The sequence below is a fragment of the Hoplias malabaricus genome, chromosome 3, assembly GCF_029633855.1.
Source record: "Hoplias malabaricus isolate fHopMal1 chromosome 3, fHopMal1.hap1, whole genome shotgun sequence".
In the NCBI taxonomy this organism is placed as follows: Eukaryota; Metazoa; Chordata; class Actinopteri; order Characiformes; family Erythrinidae; genus Hoplias; species Hoplias malabaricus.
Window position 1 is genome coordinate 59,242,747 of NC_089802.1, and position 16,888 is coordinate 59,259,634.

General features: G+C 36.6%; 3 protein-coding genes across 3 annotated transcripts; 1 reads left to right on the forward strand and 2 right to left on the reverse strand.

Annotated features, from left to right (window-relative positions):
• Positions 1-1,857: 1,857 nt before the first annotated feature.
• Positions 1,858-4,591, reverse strand: ndufb5 (NADH:ubiquinone oxidoreductase subunit B5). Its single transcript, XM_066666108.1, has 6 exons — positions 4,394-4,591; positions 3,195-3,280; positions 3,010-3,076; positions 2,818-2,879; positions 2,577-2,683; positions 1,858-2,097 (listed from the first exon to the last, which is right to left on the reverse strand). Exons 1-6 carry the CDS (start codon positions 4,509-4,511, stop codon positions 1,977-1,979), a joined length of 561 nt encoding a protein of 186 aa, XP_066522205.1. The 5' UTR covers positions 4,512-4,591; the 3' UTR covers positions 1,858-1,976.
• Positions 4,592-5,337: 746 nt separating this feature from the next.
• On the forward strand, positions 5,338-8,699 carry mrpl47 (mitochondrial ribosomal protein L47). Its single transcript, XM_066666114.1, has 7 exons — positions 5,338-5,513; positions 5,654-5,808; positions 6,899-6,959; positions 7,776-7,872; positions 8,013-8,143; positions 8,224-8,319; positions 8,421-8,699. The coding sequence occupies exons 1-7, from the start codon at positions 5,383-5,385 to the stop codon at positions 8,527-8,529; spliced, it is 780 nt and encodes a 259-aa protein (XP_066522211.1). The 5' UTR covers positions 5,338-5,382; the 3' UTR covers positions 8,530-8,699.
• A 221-nt stretch (positions 8,700-8,920) lies between these two features.
• On the reverse strand, positions 8,921-15,395 carry actl6a (actin-like 6A). Its single transcript, XM_066666112.1, has 14 exons — positions 15,169-15,395; positions 13,836-13,912; positions 13,552-13,726; positions 13,234-13,334; positions 13,040-13,137; positions 12,809-12,903; positions 12,032-12,138; positions 11,511-11,600; positions 11,322-11,383; positions 11,037-11,151; positions 10,855-10,935; positions 10,378-10,473; positions 9,625-9,711; positions 8,921-9,367 (listed from the first exon to the last, which is right to left on the reverse strand). The coding sequence occupies exons 1-14, from the start codon at positions 15,191-15,193 to the stop codon at positions 9,287-9,289; spliced, it is 1,290 nt and encodes a 429-aa protein (XP_066522209.1). The 5' UTR covers positions 15,194-15,395; the 3' UTR covers positions 8,921-9,286.
• Positions 15,396-16,888: the final 1,493 nt, after the last annotated feature.

Genomic DNA, 16,888 nt, shown 5'->3' on the forward strand with positions numbered 1-16,888 from the left:
GAAATGACGACGAAAACATCGGGGGAGGGAGGGGCAGCGGTCTGTTTAAGGAAGGAGCCAATATTCGTGTTGGGGTCTCCGCAAGCTCCGATTGGTTTAAATCTTAATATATGGAAATATATTCAGGGAACACGGTCTTTGCTATTGGCTGCTGAAACAACGGCGCGCTGCTATTGTATGTTCACTGACACAAATGATCAGTCATAACATTAAAGCCAACTCTCGGTTCCTACCTTAATTTTCCTTTTTATCATGTGTTGCACTGATACGAGTAGATCAGACACAGCAGTGCTGCTGGAGTTTTTAACACTGTGCACTGACACACCAGCTGTTGGTCCACCTTGTAGGTGTAAAGTTAGAGTATCATATCTACTGTTGAACATCTTTTATTATTCATCCTCTGACCCTTCACAAGTAGACTCCAGAGGCTGTTGACTGCATATTATGGGTGGTGACCAACACTGAGTGAGGTGTTTAAAAAACTCCAGCAAGGACTGGCTGTCTCACCCACTCGTATTTTACAAGACACACTAACACACCAACACCACATCAGTGTCCACCTTGCTGACATGATCCATCATTTAACTAAGACCTGCTCTGTGTTCGTCCCGTGCAGTCCAGGTCATTAACAATGTGAAAAGAACAAGGTGAAAGAGCAGTAGATGGACTAGTTTGCAATGGCAGAACTCCACCTATAGGGTAAACGGAGGTGATAAAATGCACAATGAGCATAGAAACCAAGAGGTGGCCTTAATTTTATGGCTCCTCAATGTATACTTGTTAATCTCTCTGTAAATACAATATGTTAAAAGCATACATAAACTCATAGCCCCAGGACCCTGGAGCTGCGTGATTGCTACACTACAATCATGCTGCACCTGCTAAATATATTTACATTTCTCAATATGCCTTAATTTGATATGAGGCTAAGTTATTTGATTTTAAATATGATACAAATAATTTACATATATAAAAATGCTATTATTTAGTATTTATTTTCAATAATTAAGAACTGATTTATCAACTGTAAATTAGGTGATTATACATAGTTTATATATTACAGGTTTACATATAGTGACATTTTTGTGAACAACAAATTAAGTTTTTAAATATTGTGTCAAAATTGTACTTTCAATTCCAATTTTTCTTACAATTTTTTAAATGCAATTTTTGTCCCTTTTGAATGCTGAATGGAAAATATATTTTGATGAAGTTTAGAGGAAAAACAGTAAAAATGTTTTCCCCTAGTTTTTCCCCATGAAAATCCAAGCTGAATTTTAAACACCCTAATTGCACACCACACATGACATTATATAACTTTATGTAAAACAGCTCAATATTACTTGCTACTTATTAGATGTGTCCAAAAAACACTGAATGTCTACATATATACTCATTTATATTGTCATTTTGAATTCAGACTTATTTTCATTCGGTGTAAAAATTATTTTTTACTTGATGACACAGTGAGGTTTGAATGTTGTTAAATAATTACACTTATAAAACCTTTAAAAATACTGTAATATTACTCAAGGCCATTAGTACCAAGTAAAGGCTGTTTACTATGAGTCAAGGTAAAACTTTTTTAATGAATAATTCTCCAATCTAAAAGTAGTCACTCGCAGTAATTTAATTATTTCATCCTGCTCAGTGAAACTTCCTCCCTCCAACAAAAACACCAACAGCTCTATAGCCAATCAAGAGGCATTTCCTTACCGTTTCTGTGTAATTTTGGCATTTCTGACAGTATGTAATGCAAAATTGTACTGCAACAACTTTATGCTTATATTCTCTACTGTGACTCAAATTACTATAACTTTATGAATATTAACTGCTACGAAACAAAGATTATAGTTTTACACTTTATTAGTGCCAGTGGAGAAAAGAACACACATATTTGCACAAATATTAATATGCATTATACATTGTATAATGATCAGTATTTTTCACAGGTCCCAGTTCATTTGGTACCAAGGTTACTCATCAGGAGTCGCCTTATGACCCTGATAAACCAGACTCTCATCAAGTGTCTCAACATGGAACCATGGTCCATCGCCTTTTTCTCTCATATGTTTTCGGACCTCAAGTTGCGTTTTTCTACAAAAGAAAAAGGATACAATGTTACTACATGTATATATTTGACTTAAGTAATTGTAATTATTTTTCTTTTGACACTAGATTAAATTGTATCTACAATCATAAATTACTCACAAAACTTTTTATTACTAGTCTCATGAACACAAACTTTCCAATCACTGTAGAATAGTGTTAAGTAAAGGAACACCAAAGCCGAAGAATGATCACAGAAACCCACACATAGATGGACTAAAAACTAAAAAAAGGTAACTTATAGACACATACCATGAACCTAGTAACCTGGTATTATTTAATATAAGAATTAAGGCATCCTTTAATATAGCTTCAGGACAGATGTTCTACATATGTTTCAAAACTACTCTGTAGTGCAAAATTAATCAACTTCCATATATTCAGATTCTAGTACAGATCAAATTGGTCCATATGAATGAAATTTGTAAACTACAAGGTAAAGTCAGTTTCAACCAATAAGTGCTTACCTCATTTGAGCCTTCTCAGCCTCAATTTGAATAAGAGCCATCATTTTCTCATAGTCCTTCACTGGGCTGTCATACAGGTTGCGTGCAATCCATCGTGTAATGGGATGCTGGGATAAAATAAAATTATGAGTCCATAAACACACAAGAGTAAAGATCCCATGATTCAATGATTATGGATAAACTGAGCTTGATTATGTACACTTAAAACATATTACAATTAATAATTTGGAGAAAACTTTACCTTGTAGTATTCCCAGTATTCTGGTTCATAGCCCTCTGGGGTTTCAGCTAACTCAGCCTCACCTACAAGGCAATGATTACCACATATAATGTGTATGTAATAAGGCACATGAATAGCACTAAAACATCATACCAAACCTTCAAAAATAAAAAGCTTTAAAAGGAAACTTAAGAGAAAATCTTGAAAACTTACCAATGAAAACATTGACAAATGTCACAAGTGCTGCCACAGGAATCCCAGTGAGCAGTATGTAGTATTTCTAGTGCAGAAAGAAACAGTATATGGACAAATTGTGTAAAACAGATTGTCTTTTAAAGTTATCACACAGTCAAACTATGTGTAACACAGTTCATGTAACACAGCATGGTTGGACTAACCAGCAAATGGAGAAATCGTCTATCATAGAAGTCAGTGGGTTTGATGATAAACATTCTCTTTCCATTACTTCCATAACGGACAGCAACTGTAAGATTAACATATTTAGGTAAATAGCATAATCTGCGAATGTGACTAATGAAAAACCAAAGCAGTATTCTTCAAAACAATGTTATTAAATACATTCTTAACTATAAAAGCACAAACAAGTAGCAGAGACAGTTTACAGCCTGTATGGGCCACAAGTTCAATCCACAACCATCACCCAAATGCATACATTCTGGAGTTGGACATTCACAATTAAGTCACTGAGAAGTCATTTAGACTGACTCAGAATTCTTTACAATGATGGTGACAGGAAGCAAGTATTGGGTTGTCTACAACACAAATGTAGCCATTTTATTTGATCTCTTCAATGATCAGGCTTCAGGAAATACATATTCATAACATTTTCATAGCATACATATGAGGTAGCTTTTAGAGACATTATCATTTCCACTTTCTGTCACCACCATGTGTTGTACAAAGTGACATGTATACAGCCAAGTAGGAGAACCACAACAACGATGACAGCCATTCCTGTCCATAGTGTAGTTTTCTAAGGCACAGAAACCACCTGTACTGATGTCAAAATTAGTACAAATAATTTTTTATTGCGTTTTTCGTATTCGTAAACAATGCTTTCCTGACTGATAATTGGTTTGTATATCAATTACTGTGATTGACTAGTTAGCAACTTTATCATGAATAAGTATTAGATAAACAGATTTATTACGTTACTGGTAACATGAACACAGTAGTTAATAAAATGCTAGATCAGCGGCAAATATGACATTATAACTAACAAAGGTGAATGACTACCAGTCTGCGGTTACCTAGGCTAAGTACCAAATTTCCCTTTACTTCCTACATAGTGCAATATGTAGGGTTAAAAGGAATGTACTTTGTAAACAACGTACCTGCTATTTCACAGAAAAGAGCAGATTGGGCACTACCTAGGTTTCACTATACTGGTCTAGTGAAATATACAAGGTAAACAAGTCAATACTTCCTAAATCATAGTGCACTATGTAGGGAGTACAGAGCGAGATCAGACTTAGCCTTAGTTAGCTTAGCACGAACACTGCACAAGGTCAATGCGAGATATAAACCCTCTGTAGAGAATATAAGAACAACACTCAGCAGAGGCGTCTTGTTTTACCTTGTTCTGAGCGCACCACGGCTCTGGAGAGGAGCTGTGAGGCTTGGTTTGCTCGATTTAAAGGATTGAATCTGGCGGTGAAAGCTGCGGCCGCCCGTAAAGCGCTCAGGACCGCCATGTCTGTCCCTCAGTGATGTGTTGACCTAGGACAGCACTGATTGGTCAGAGTAAAGTGCACTCACACAAGGGTGACTTTGCAGTGAACAGTGTTCCAGTATTTAATGCATTACCTCTAATACCGAGGAAATATTTGACTATTAAATGCCAAACAGGAAATGTTTAAATGTTTGTAGCTAGAGTCAATACAAAGGACACGGGGTAACAAACAACCATGAAAATTGAATATATATTTTTTTCAGGAAAAATCTGTGTTGCCATGTTTCTGATAAATCCTCCCTCAGACCCGTATACTGTATATGTGATATAGGGGAATGCCCCAAAACACACAGGGCTACTACACATAGAAAGAGTTGTTAATTAGTCAGATAACATATGCCAATCAAGACTGCCTAGTAGGTAAAAAAGCTGATGCATTCATAAAAGACAACTTTGTGCTTATCCCACTAGTTTAACCTCAAATCAATTGTGTCCAATAGGAATATATTTGAGTTGGACAGTCCTCTGGGCCAGGAATCCTAATTATATTTTTGTCTGTGTGATGCTGAACAAATTTTCGCTTTCAATCTTGTTTTCCTATATGGATTGTTTTGTAGGTTTAAAATAACATTCGTCAAATAGGAACTGCCTAGAATTATTTTATATAGGATTCATTGTTGACAAAGTAATTAGATAATAATTATTTATTTCTCTGACCGCGACAATAGAGCATATTATTAGGGAAAGTTGGCACACTGTTTAGAACTATTATCGTCGAATAAAACAATACGTGGTGAATCTCTGTCCTATTGTTTAATACTTAAAAACATGAAAGAAAGCACAGACTGTATGACTTGGCAACCCGCGTCTTAACGTTGACATTGTTGCTCAAGATGGCTGCGGCCGCGGCGTGCCGTATGTCTGCACTTTGTAGACAGTTTCATCGCGTTATTAAGATAACTTCACCATTAAAAGCTCAGGTTTCATCACAGCCATTCATCAAAAATCATTCCTGCTTACAAAGGTAATATTACCTCATTAACTACCGCTAGGATTTGACAACAGCACTGAGTTACCGATAACAAGAGAACAGTGTGTGGAAACCGGAGTAGGAGCAGCTGTGTTGCTGAGTGTGTTATTAAACTTGTTTATTTACGTTTACAGGCAAAATGTTGGTCCTCTTTGGTTTAACACTTCCCTGCAGTGTCGTCTTATCCACTCGTCCTCATCCTCATCTTCACCCTCCTCTTCCAGCAGAGCGGGCCTTATGGAGTTCTTCGACTTTCCTGAGAACTGGGGAGAACCTACAGTAAAATCAGGTTAATAAAGAGCACGTTTACTGTAAACAACAATTACTAAATGTTAACAGAGCTAGACAGAGGGCAAAATATTATCAAATAAACAATATTTCAGCTTAAATCTTTAATAATTACAGTTTGCATTAATGTAGCTCACAAAAAACATATTGAGTAAAGAATGTAGGCTTATATCAGTCCTATGTTTCCCAGTAGAACTGCACTGTAACTGGATATACAGCCAGCATCTATCAGTATAGTAGTTTAAAGACTCAGTCAATCATTTTTCCACCAAACACAACAGAATCATAAGATGAAGCGTTAAATAGAAGAAGCCAGTTTATGTTCCATAGAGTGGGTCCTCCAGAGGACATACATGTTTAACTATAGTGCACACCATCTGTACTAAAATCATGTCTACAATGAAAAAAATACATATATATTATTTACTTTCAAAAATGAATACCAAACATATATAAATCATATGTTTTTATATGTAATAGAATTAAATAACATTTGTAAACATAGGCTAGAGTTCCTTTAACGTTTTAGAACATCATAGATTTCTTTGCCATTTATAAATAACACTGGGCAAAAAAATATTTTCATAAAACATAAACACTGTTTTAATTTTCGTAAAATGTCTTGGGTGTCACGGATATACAGTGGAATCTCCTCTATGCAGTTTGTGTTGTGGATTTGGTTTTGAATGGATGTAAATAATTTTTTACCATCAGTCCATGCTTAATAACCCATAATGTTGAAAGGAAAAACATTTTACAGACCTTTTGAAAATGAAATAAAATGTAATACATATTATTCCCAGAAATATTCAGAACCGTTGCTAAGACTCTCCAGATTGTGGTCAGGTGTGTCCTGCTTTACTTACCCTGTTTCAAGAGCTCAGTTGAAGTCTGAATTGACTAGACATGGTACAGCTAGGTTGTTATGGGCCCAGAATTTACATTGAATTGAAATGAATTACATTGAACCCCGAAACCTTATTTAAAAACTTTATGGAAACTGGCACATATGCGTTTTTATGTTTATTATATTGACGGGTCACATTTTTATCTGTAAGGTTAAATTCTTGTATTCCCTGATGCTTTCATAGGTGCTCCTTGGACTGCAAAACAGCTCAGGGCTAAAAGTAATGAAGATTTGCACAAACTATGGTAATGTATGCTTTTAATTCAGAACAGGTTTTTAAGAGTATATTGCTTGCTAATATGACCGACAACTGAGATATGAGACGTATGTCCCTGCCTCTGGTGAAATTAGAATATAATAGTGTTAAATGGTAAAGGCATATTATTATGACCACCTCCTTGTTTCTACATTCACAGTCCATACAGAAACACTGTGTAGTTCTGCAATTACAGACTGTAGTCCATCTATTGCGCTGACTACTTTGTTAGCCACCTTTTACCTCGTTTTTCAGTGCTCAGGACCTTTTACAAAGCAGGTATGATTTGGGTGGTGGATAATTCTCAGCAAGGTAGAGACACTGACCTGGTGTTAGTGTGTTTTGTGCTGGTATGAGTGGATCAGACACAGCAGCTGTGCTCAATTAAAATAAATAAATACATTTATTAAAATAAAAGTCCACTCATTGTCCACTCTGTTAGACAGCATCTAACATGTTGATCCACCTTGTAGATGTAAAGTCAGAAAAGAGTAGCTCATCTGTTGCTGCAGTCTGTGTTGGTCATCCTCTATTCTTTATGGGTGTAGAAACAAGGAGTTGGTCATTATATGACTGAACTGTTTATTTTGATCAGACGTGTTTACAGCATAGGTAAATATGAATTTTTGTTCAAGATCTTTGTATAATATTTATGAAGCTCATATTTAAATACATACCATTGATATTGGAGTCCTTACATTTTCACATAAAAACAATAATCACAGCAATGTTTAAGCATGCCTCACTTGGGCCTAGTAAAATTGAGATTGTCCTTAATGGTTTATTATAAAACTGTTCTTTTCAGGTATGTTCTTCTAAAAGAAAAGAATATGTTATCTACAATAGAACAAGAGGCTAAACGGCAGAGTACTCAGATGCCTAGTCCAGAGCGCATCAAGAAGGTAATCATAAGCGTTAAAATTCTGCCAAGTATACTTTCTGATCTTTAAGTTTGAGAGTAGTCATGTAGAGTGCATAACAGCACAGAGATCTACATGCTTTGAGTGTTACCCTGCCTAAATGACAGCATCTTTTTAAATAGGTTGAACGGTCTATGCGGAGACTAGACACTGTTGTAAAAGAGAGGGAAGACGCTCTCCGCCTACTACAGACGGGACAAGAGAAGGGGAGGCCAGGAGAGTGGAGGAGAAATATTTTTGGCCAAACATACTGGTAAAAAAAAACCTTATAATCTGATAGAAATGTTAAAAATGGGATAAGACTGAGTTTAATGTGACATTTTATTCTTTTAGGTACCGGTTTAGAGAGCATCCTATCCCGTGGTACATGAACAAGATATACAAGAGGAAACGTTTCTATACACCTTTATTTGTTTCCCCGTTCACAAGGTAAGGCAGCGAGGACATTTTTGGCACTGTACTTAATTTAGACAGACGTGTTAATTTAAAATTTTATAAATGATAATACATGCATGTTGTCTTTATTTCAGACTACGTATTGAGAAACATCTTAAAAGTAAAGCCCGGAGAGAACAGAGAGAGAAAAGAAAGCAAAAGAAACTTTTGGAGCAGTTCCCCAAAAAGACTGCCCAAGCATGACCATGAAAAAAAAAAGGTATCTTCTGCGGCACAGCAGTATCTTGTTGTGATGAGTCCATTGTCCCCTACTCAGGAGCATCATCCTGTGGTCATGTCACTGCTAATGTAAAGTCAGTGTGGCGCAAAGCAATGCTGAATATGGATTGTATAACGTTGAGTAGGTTTGTACTGATATTATAAATTTCATGATTCCTCAAATAAAAATCACAAAAGTCTGTTTCCTCACATTGTGCATCTCCACTGTCAAGTACTGTTTGTCATTGTATACCCTGAGAAATCCCATTATATAACCTCTGTACAAGAGAAAATACACAATCATAACAAAAATCTTTATTTTCAAAACAGATGATCAATAATTAAAGATGACAACAAAATTAATTTGCCACAGCACTTTTATAATAGCATATATTGCTCAAGTGTTTCTGAAACTGACTTGTAGGATCACAAATGAATATGTACCAAAGGATACAGCATTATTATCTAAAAGACAAATGGTTAAAAACATATTCTGAAGTGCCAAATATGACATGAAAATACTGAGAGTAGAAAAGTGTGTGGCCTAGGCAATTATTACAGAGTTATAAAATAGGAAAAGGTATAATAAAACAGGATTGTTTTTTCTTTTTTTGACACTAGATAAAATGCAAATGTCCTTTTTAGTTCCTGAGTCCACTAAGAAGGCTTTTACTACCACTTTTTTTATTTGTATTTTTTGTCTCTATAACATCAAAGGGCAATCAGCTACTGGAGTGATTGGTCAAGGGCACTTTCGATCAACACACTGTTTCCCACCTTCTTCGTACTCCTGTTTGGAAATCCACATTTGTTGGAATGTACCCTAAGGAAAGAAATTTCAAAAACAGTGACTTGATGCATTAAATCAATAAAATAACAACAGTGGTTTATTCTTTCATTTGGTTTTCTTCAGCCAACTTCAAAATCAAATTCAAGCTTTTCCATTAGGAGAATAGATGAGGGACATCCTTCTGGACAATCTTGAATTTTATTTAATTTATTTTTTTAATACCCTCAGATTCTCTGGCAGCATTGTAAACATTTATTTATTTATCATTATATGCATGGAGTAGAACCTACCAGTGATGCCAAGATAGACCCACCAATCCAAGCACTGAACCTGCGCTCTACTGTTGTGTTGTTCGCTATTAACTTCAGACGCATACTCTGAAAAGTATGAATACATTTGCTATTAGTGTTAATAGACATTAAAATTAACTGCACCTTAACATTTTTCTCACTCATATAGTAAGATATACAGGCTCAAATGCAGCTCAGGCAAAAGGTACAACAAAAAAAGGAATTTGTTATTAGGCTTGGGCCAATAAAGTGTATTATTGAACATTGCATTAATTTTGTTGACAAAAATTTTAATTCCAAAATTAAAATACCATACTGAATTCTGTATAGTTTCTGTATAGAAATTGCTAGAATGCAATGTGCGGCACACGTATAAATAGACCAAAATATATTTTTGCTTTTCACTTACATGTTACCACCACAGTGATGTGTAGCTTTGTGAAAAGTTATGCTGATTAATACTAAAGGAATTAGCAGCAAGGATACCACTCCAGGTGCACACACCCCTTACATAGGCTGCAATAAAATACTTCAAGGCACTGTAGATGAAAGGCCCTCTTATGCTCACACGTGGTAAATGATTTTTAACACCATTTTATAGTTTATCACATTAATTCCAAAGACGATTGTCATATGTCTACATTTACATTTTCACCCAAGTCTAGTCGTTATTCCTGTACAGTTGAACCGGCAAAGGATGTAAACATGTAAATGCGAAGCTGCCAACAAACAGTTCAGTGTAGCAGTACTAACCGGTGGAGTCTTCTGAGAGAGTTCTCTGTTTAGTCTGTCTGTAAATCCTTGAATGAGTGTGTTTCCTCCGGTAACTATCACACTGCCATACAGACCCTGAAAGAACAATGTTACTGCCGTCAAAATCACTGCATCCTCTGGTAGTCAATGTATTTACGAATGCATTTACCAAATTAAAGTACTTTGGATTTTTGGCTTTTAAAAACTCATTAATATGCTTGTATGGGTGATACTGCTGTTTTCTGGCCAATATGTTTTTTCACCATGTCAAGAATATTAACCAATTTTTTGGCCAGAATTTGAACACTGAACATAGTGTGCCAGACAATCAGTTATGCTTGTCTTATTATGTACACAGCATATGTATCTGGTTGATTTTAATGGTCTGAAAGTGCACTTCTACTTGTAAAATTTCATCAAGTTATGCATGCCCCAATTCCACACATTTATTTAAAAAAATATGAAATAAGCTCTTACTGGTCGGATGTCAATATCACACATGCCAACACTAGTAGTCACAACATGGCCAACTCCCAGCATGGTGTTTCCTGACAAGCCCTATCAAATGAAGATAACACAGAATTTATATGCAACAGGGAAAAATGAGAATTAGTGAATATAAATTTGAAATTACTGGGATTTTATTTAGCAGGACTTACCTTTGCATTTGAGGGGTCAAACAGTCCCTCAGGAATCTTCAGTCTCTCAGCTCCAAAGTCACAGTTGTATCCATTTGGGAGCTCATAATGAACAGTGGGCATCTGAGCAGCTACCCTATAAGGTGGCAGGGGAAGAGAATTGAAAACAGAAAAACCCCAGGAACTAAGACTTGTTTCATCCGATGACATCTCCTGAAACCACATGTATGTTTTTGATTGGTGTAAAATCTAGTAATGTTTGTACAATCTGCTAGAGTAAAATAAAGTGAGAATAAGAGAACATACTGTTCATCATACGGTGAATCTGACACCTGCAAGACGGAGGCCTGGAAATCTTGAATAACTGTCTGCAGTGGGGGAGAAAAAAAAAATCATACTAGTATTCAACAGTTTGTAATGTAGCTGTTGTCATACAGCAAAACTGCTGTTATTTTCTACTTGACTGTTTAAGGTGAAATTCACTATAGCACTTACATTACACATGTAGTTATGCCATGAGCGAGTAACTTGAGGTAGTTTCTCTTTTTTCTTCCAAATGGGTGGTGCCCCTTCACGCACAGATTCCTTAAATAACAGAACAATAGAAATGAATAGAAAAGTAACAACATATACAGGACAACTGCTTTAAATGAATAATTACATAAAAAGTAAGGATAAATAAAAAAAAGAGTGTCCTCTCTATTTGTATCTTTTCACATTTTCACTTTTAACATAAGGTGGCATATCATCCAATCGTTTTTAATGTCATGATTAATTATGTTGGTGTTTCTCAAAGTGGGGGGTATGCAGCTATTGCAGGGGTGTGGTGCAGCAGTAATGCAGAATGAGATACATAATGCATGTCACTTATTACAATATGTAAAATATATTCCAACAGTCTGCAAGCAAAGGTTTCATAAAATGTTTGGTTAACATCTTTTACAATTACACTGTATACACTTCCACCAATGCATTGTGTCATACAGGATAGTAATAATAAGATAAGGAGTCCTCACCTTTGATGCAATCATGTACGGAGGAACAATTTCAACACTTAATTCTTGAAATAGTTCTCTGCACTGCATACTCATGAAATCACCTGCAAGAGGGGACTTGACAATGCCTGTAAAAGCAATCAGCATCAGTGTTTTATCTTTGGTTCAATAAAGTGATATCAGACCACCTCAACAATATGTAAATGAATTGGGCATTCCTAAAGATGAAAGTAAAGGCAATGAGTTGGACACACTAACTAGCTTATTTACTTATTTATTTATATATAAAAAATATGTTTTGCAACATCACTGGCTCCATTTTGTGGGGAAGCCCTGCCAGTAGAAAAGTGACAAGTTTTAAGTGAGCCGAGTCAAGTCAAGTCTGACCCATGTGGTGGAAAAGCAACGTTAGCCTTTGCTCCCTATAAGCATCAATGAGCCTTGGGTGCCCTTGACCATGTGGTCAGTTCAGTGGTTTTAATATTGTGGCTGTTGTATTGACGTCACAATGCTTTAGAAAAGGTATACATACAGGACTTATAATAAAATGTCTTACATTATAAATTATATGATAATATAATAAAAAATAATATGAAAAAAAGCATATTTTTAGGAGGATCCAGAAATAAGGTTTAGCAGAAAATTTGGCCAAAATTATAATACTTTTTCAAATTTAACCCGTTCTAATGACAACTTTCATGTAATAGTTACAGGGGATTTAAGGCTTTCAAGTCTGTTCCAAGAGGCCCTAAATACATAAACAATGGTTTTATTCAAAGGACAAAAAAGAAGCTTTACCTTGCTGCAGGACATAACCATCATGCACTGGAATGGCAGTTGTGTGTGTGGAACCACTATCTAACACTAAACCAGTGGATCGTCCATTGGCAAAACTGGAATATTTTAAGTTAAGGGCGCTGCTACAAATCAGTTTGGGAAACAATCAAAACAATACACCCCTGCTCCAGGTTTAGCATAGAAATGTTCCAAAGCCTGACTGAAATCTCCTGAAGTAATGAGAAAGGATACGCAGATAAGACGGCTGTTTTGCACAAGAAAAAAGCAGGAATGTTGTAATGCTCAAACATGAGCTCTGTCAGTTTCTCTCTCTTGGCCCTTGTGTTCCACTGCAGGCAAAACACAAATACATAACCAGTACAAACAGACAAATACAATACAGGGAAGAGTGTGTAAATAGAGACATGGCATTGTGAGCAACATACCGAAGCTTCTGACATTAGTACAGGATGCAAGCTTGGTTCTGATTTGAAGTGCATTTTGTAGGTATGGTCCAAGATGGCCTGAAAGCTGTCCCAGTCCTCAACTGATAGAAAGAACACGAGATAAATACACATACACACACACAAAGTTACTGGCTATAGTTCTTGAAAATGGTTACAGCAAATAGTTTGGAATTTTATGAAAAATTACTCAACAAAGCACCATTTCACAACAAAACTACTAATTTACATTTCCAGCCAGATAGAAAAAGGTAGCAAGACAGAATCTAAGAAAAAACCGAGAGGAAATAGAGCACATACTCATTCCGTTTTTGAGAGGTGACATAACCTCCATGCTTTCCCGTGGCACTCTGAGTTGGTTGGTGTCAATATAGTATGTCGTCCCACTTTGCTTGCCCTTTTCCCCATCAGTTTCCATTGGAGTAGTGCCATCTTCCCTGTCCAATGTCACACCAATCACAGTAGGAAAATCGGCCTGCACAGCAGAACATTTTTAAAAGCAAGGAGATTTATTAGCTGGCCACTTTCAGAGGGGACATGCAAAATATGTTTCGCTCAGATGTAGAGCATGTACTCTTGTTTACCTTAGGGCAATCCTCTCCGGCATAGCCAGCTCTCACAGAGTAGGAGCCAATGTCAAACACAAGAGCTCCTACTTCATCTGGTTAAAGAAAAAAATTATTATTTTTTAAAGGCACAACTCTTACAAAGGGGTGTCACTATAGACTGCAATATATAATGCAAAACAACTAGAAATCGAGCATGGGAGAGAGGCAGGTCACAAATGTTTACAAAACTATAGGGTTGGGGTATGTGTATATACACTTATATTGCCAAAAGTATTCACTCATCTGCCTTGGCAGACATGAATTTGAGTGACATCCCAATCTTAAGTATATATTATACTTATAATATTAATCATTAAGTTTAATATGTCAGCCCACCCTTTGCAGCTACAACAACTTCAATTCATTTGAAAAGGCAAGGATTAGGAATGTGTTATTGGGAATTTCTGTTTTTTTTTTTTTAACCCTTTGACCATTTGTGAGTCCAGACACTGATGATGGATGAGAAGGCCTGACTCACATCTCCACTCCAATTCATTCCAATTGTGTTTTATCCGGTAAAGGTCAGGACTCTTCAGTTCAGTCAAGTTCTTCCATGCCAAACTCACTCATCCATATCTTTATGGACCTTGCTTTGTGTACTGGTGTGCAGTCATGTTTCCACAGAAAGGAGCCATCCCTACACTGTTTACACATGTTGAGGGAATTAAGTTATTAAAAAATCACTTGGTAAGCTGAAGCATTAAGAGTTCCTTTGGCCTGTACATGGCACACCTGTGGCCATGCCAGTGATTCAAACACCTAAATTCATTAATTTGGGTGGGTGAGTGTACACCTTTGGCAATGTAGTGTGTATATAACACTCTCTGAGTAGTTGTGTGTATCACTCTCCCAGACACACAAACATGCATACGTACATTGTATCTATTATATGACTTATGACGTATATACTTCACAAAACCAAACATTTTCATATAAAATGTATAAGATTATTTCCACACATGGATCCCATGGACAGGTTGTGGAATTGTACTTCTTGGTGTTTTTACAACAACAACAAACACAAAAATATTTCATGTTCAAATGTTTCATTTTATGAGATTTACTCAACACCAATCAGCTAAATTTGAGGCTTGAATAACTCTCTCGGATAACGAAGCTCTGGGCAGCATTAGTCGTTACTCCGCACAGATACAGAGTGATAATGAACCAGCCGAATCATAACAGCATTAAAACTGTCTTTAGGATAATTACAAGCAACGAAGGGTAAGTCTCTTTGAGCGGTTAATTCTCTCCTTCAGGTTTAGCCTTAGCCAAACGTGGCGCTCTCATTCATTCAGCACACACTTACCGCCTCCGTACACTCCGCCACTCATCTTCACCACCTCGCGGTGCGTGTCTATTTATTAATAGTGATACTGGAAATATTACAGAAAGATATCAATGCTCCTGAACCACAGGCCGTGCTTTAGTTTAATACAGAAAACTCATCAAAACAAAGGAAACGACCCCGTCTCTCCCCTGTCTCTGCGCTCTACAACCGCCAAGAAAACTCAACAACACCCCCTACAGACCCGGAGAGAGAGAGAGAGAGAGAGAGAGAGAGAGAGAGAGATTGATTTCCCGTTTAAAACATGTTGGCTTTCTTTCAGAATAGCCTTCTTACCTCCAGTAATTTTTTTGACAAATATATGTTTACAGCCTGATGATAGGTACCAAATATTTGAAATAGTTAATGCGTCTAAACGCTGTGTTCCAGAAATGTATTACACGGGAAACTGAGACAGAATACAGTGGGAGAGGCAGACGGTGTTCAAAATAAACTGAGAGGTTCTATTGTAGTTGAAATTAAACTCATGGTGTGTAAAATAACTTATGCCAGTCCATTAGCGCTTTACATAGGACCCACACTCTCCTCCTACCTGCCACCTCAACATTTCTGTTACTGTATATCATCCAACATTTAAATCTCGCACCACTGCAGCTGTTTAAGTTTATAATCAGCAACAAGTTACCCCTAACAACTAAGATGACCATGGAGGACATGGAAGATAAAACGACATGTAGGAGAATGCCACAAATGGAATAAGCATAAACAAAACCCATAGAACACACATACAACAAACAACCTCTCTCTCTCTCTCTCTCTCTCTACACACACACACACACACAGCTCAAATGCTAATCTGCTACTGCCCTCATGGGAGTCATAATGAAACTTTATTTTTCACTCACACAGTCACTCACAGCCATGGACAATGTTTCACAGCCCATCCACCTACCAACGTGTGTTTTTGGACTGTGGTCGGAAATGTGAGCACCCGGAGGAAACCCACACAAACATGGTGAGTACACGTTTATCGTGTGCTTTAAATAAATACTAATAATAATTATTATAATAAAAAATAAATCAAATAATTATATTTGCACTGTTGATATTTTGTAAAGAAATTAATTTAAATAATTATTAATTCAATAATCATCTGTAACCACTTATTCGATTCAGGGACACAGTGGGTCCTGGAGGGGGCGCCAGTCCTCACAGGTTCACTCACACACCCACACCTATGGACGAGTGTTTTTGGACCTTGGGACGAAACCGGAGCACCCGGAGGAAACCCACGCGGACATATTGAGAACATACCAAACTCCTCACAGACAGCCCAGGGCCTGAACCAACAACCTCAGGACACTGGAGCTATGTGACAGCAACACTACGTGTTACTCCACCGTGTCGCCATTGTCAGTAATTATGTTTACAAAACACATTTCACATGAAAACACACTGAATCAATTTACATTACATTTTCATTACATCAACTCAATTATGTTGAAATTATTTATCAGTATTTTGAGAAGAAATGTTTGTTACCGATTTCAATCTGAAATTTTGCCTTATATCATCATCATCATCATCATCATCATCATCATCATCATCAACTTCTTTTCCGCTTTTCCATTTCAGGGTCGCGGTGTAAAGGTAAATTAAAAGGAAAGAGCAGCAGAACAGCAAAACCTGCAGTCATCATATTGTGCTCAGCTGTACTGAATCACTTGATTCTCAAATACCC

Bases quoted from the DNA above. Each gene is read 5' to 3' on its own strand.
- ndufb5 (XM_066666108.1), bottom strand. From the start codon at position 4,511: ATGGCGGTCCTGAGCGCTTTACGGGCGGCCGCAGCTTTCACCGCCAGA. The intron at 3,281-4,393 runs GTAAAACAAGAC...TTAATCTTACAG, and splicing joins CGTGGTGCGCTCAGAACAAG to TTGCTGTCCGTTATGGAAGT. The intron at 2,098-2,576 runs GTAAGCACTTAT...TTTCTTTTGTAG, and splicing joins GCTGAGAAGGCTCAAATGAG to AAAAACGCAACTTGAGGTCC.
- actl6a (XM_066666112.1), bottom strand. From the start codon at position 15,193: ATGAGTGGCGGAGTGTACGGAGGCG. The intron at 11,152-11,321 runs GTATGTTCTCTT...GCCACCTTATAG, and splicing joins GATTCACCGTATGATGAACA to GGTAGCTGCTCAGATGCCCA. The intron at 9,368-9,624 runs GTAGGTTCTACT...TTCTTTCCTTAG, and splicing joins GGTCTATCTTGGCATCACTG to GGTACATTCCAACAAATGTG.
- mrpl47 (XM_066666114.1), top strand. From the start codon at position 5,383: ATGGCTGCGGCCGCGGCGTGCCGTATGTCTGCACTTTGTAGACAGTTT. The intron at 7,873-8,012 runs GTAATCATAAGC...CTTTTTAAATAG, and splicing joins GTCCAGAGCGCATCAAGAAG to GTTGAACGGTCTATGCGGAG. The intron at 8,320-8,420 runs GTAAGGCAGCGA...TCTTTATTTCAG, and splicing joins TTTGTTTCCCCGTTCACAAG to ACTACGTATTGAGAAACATC.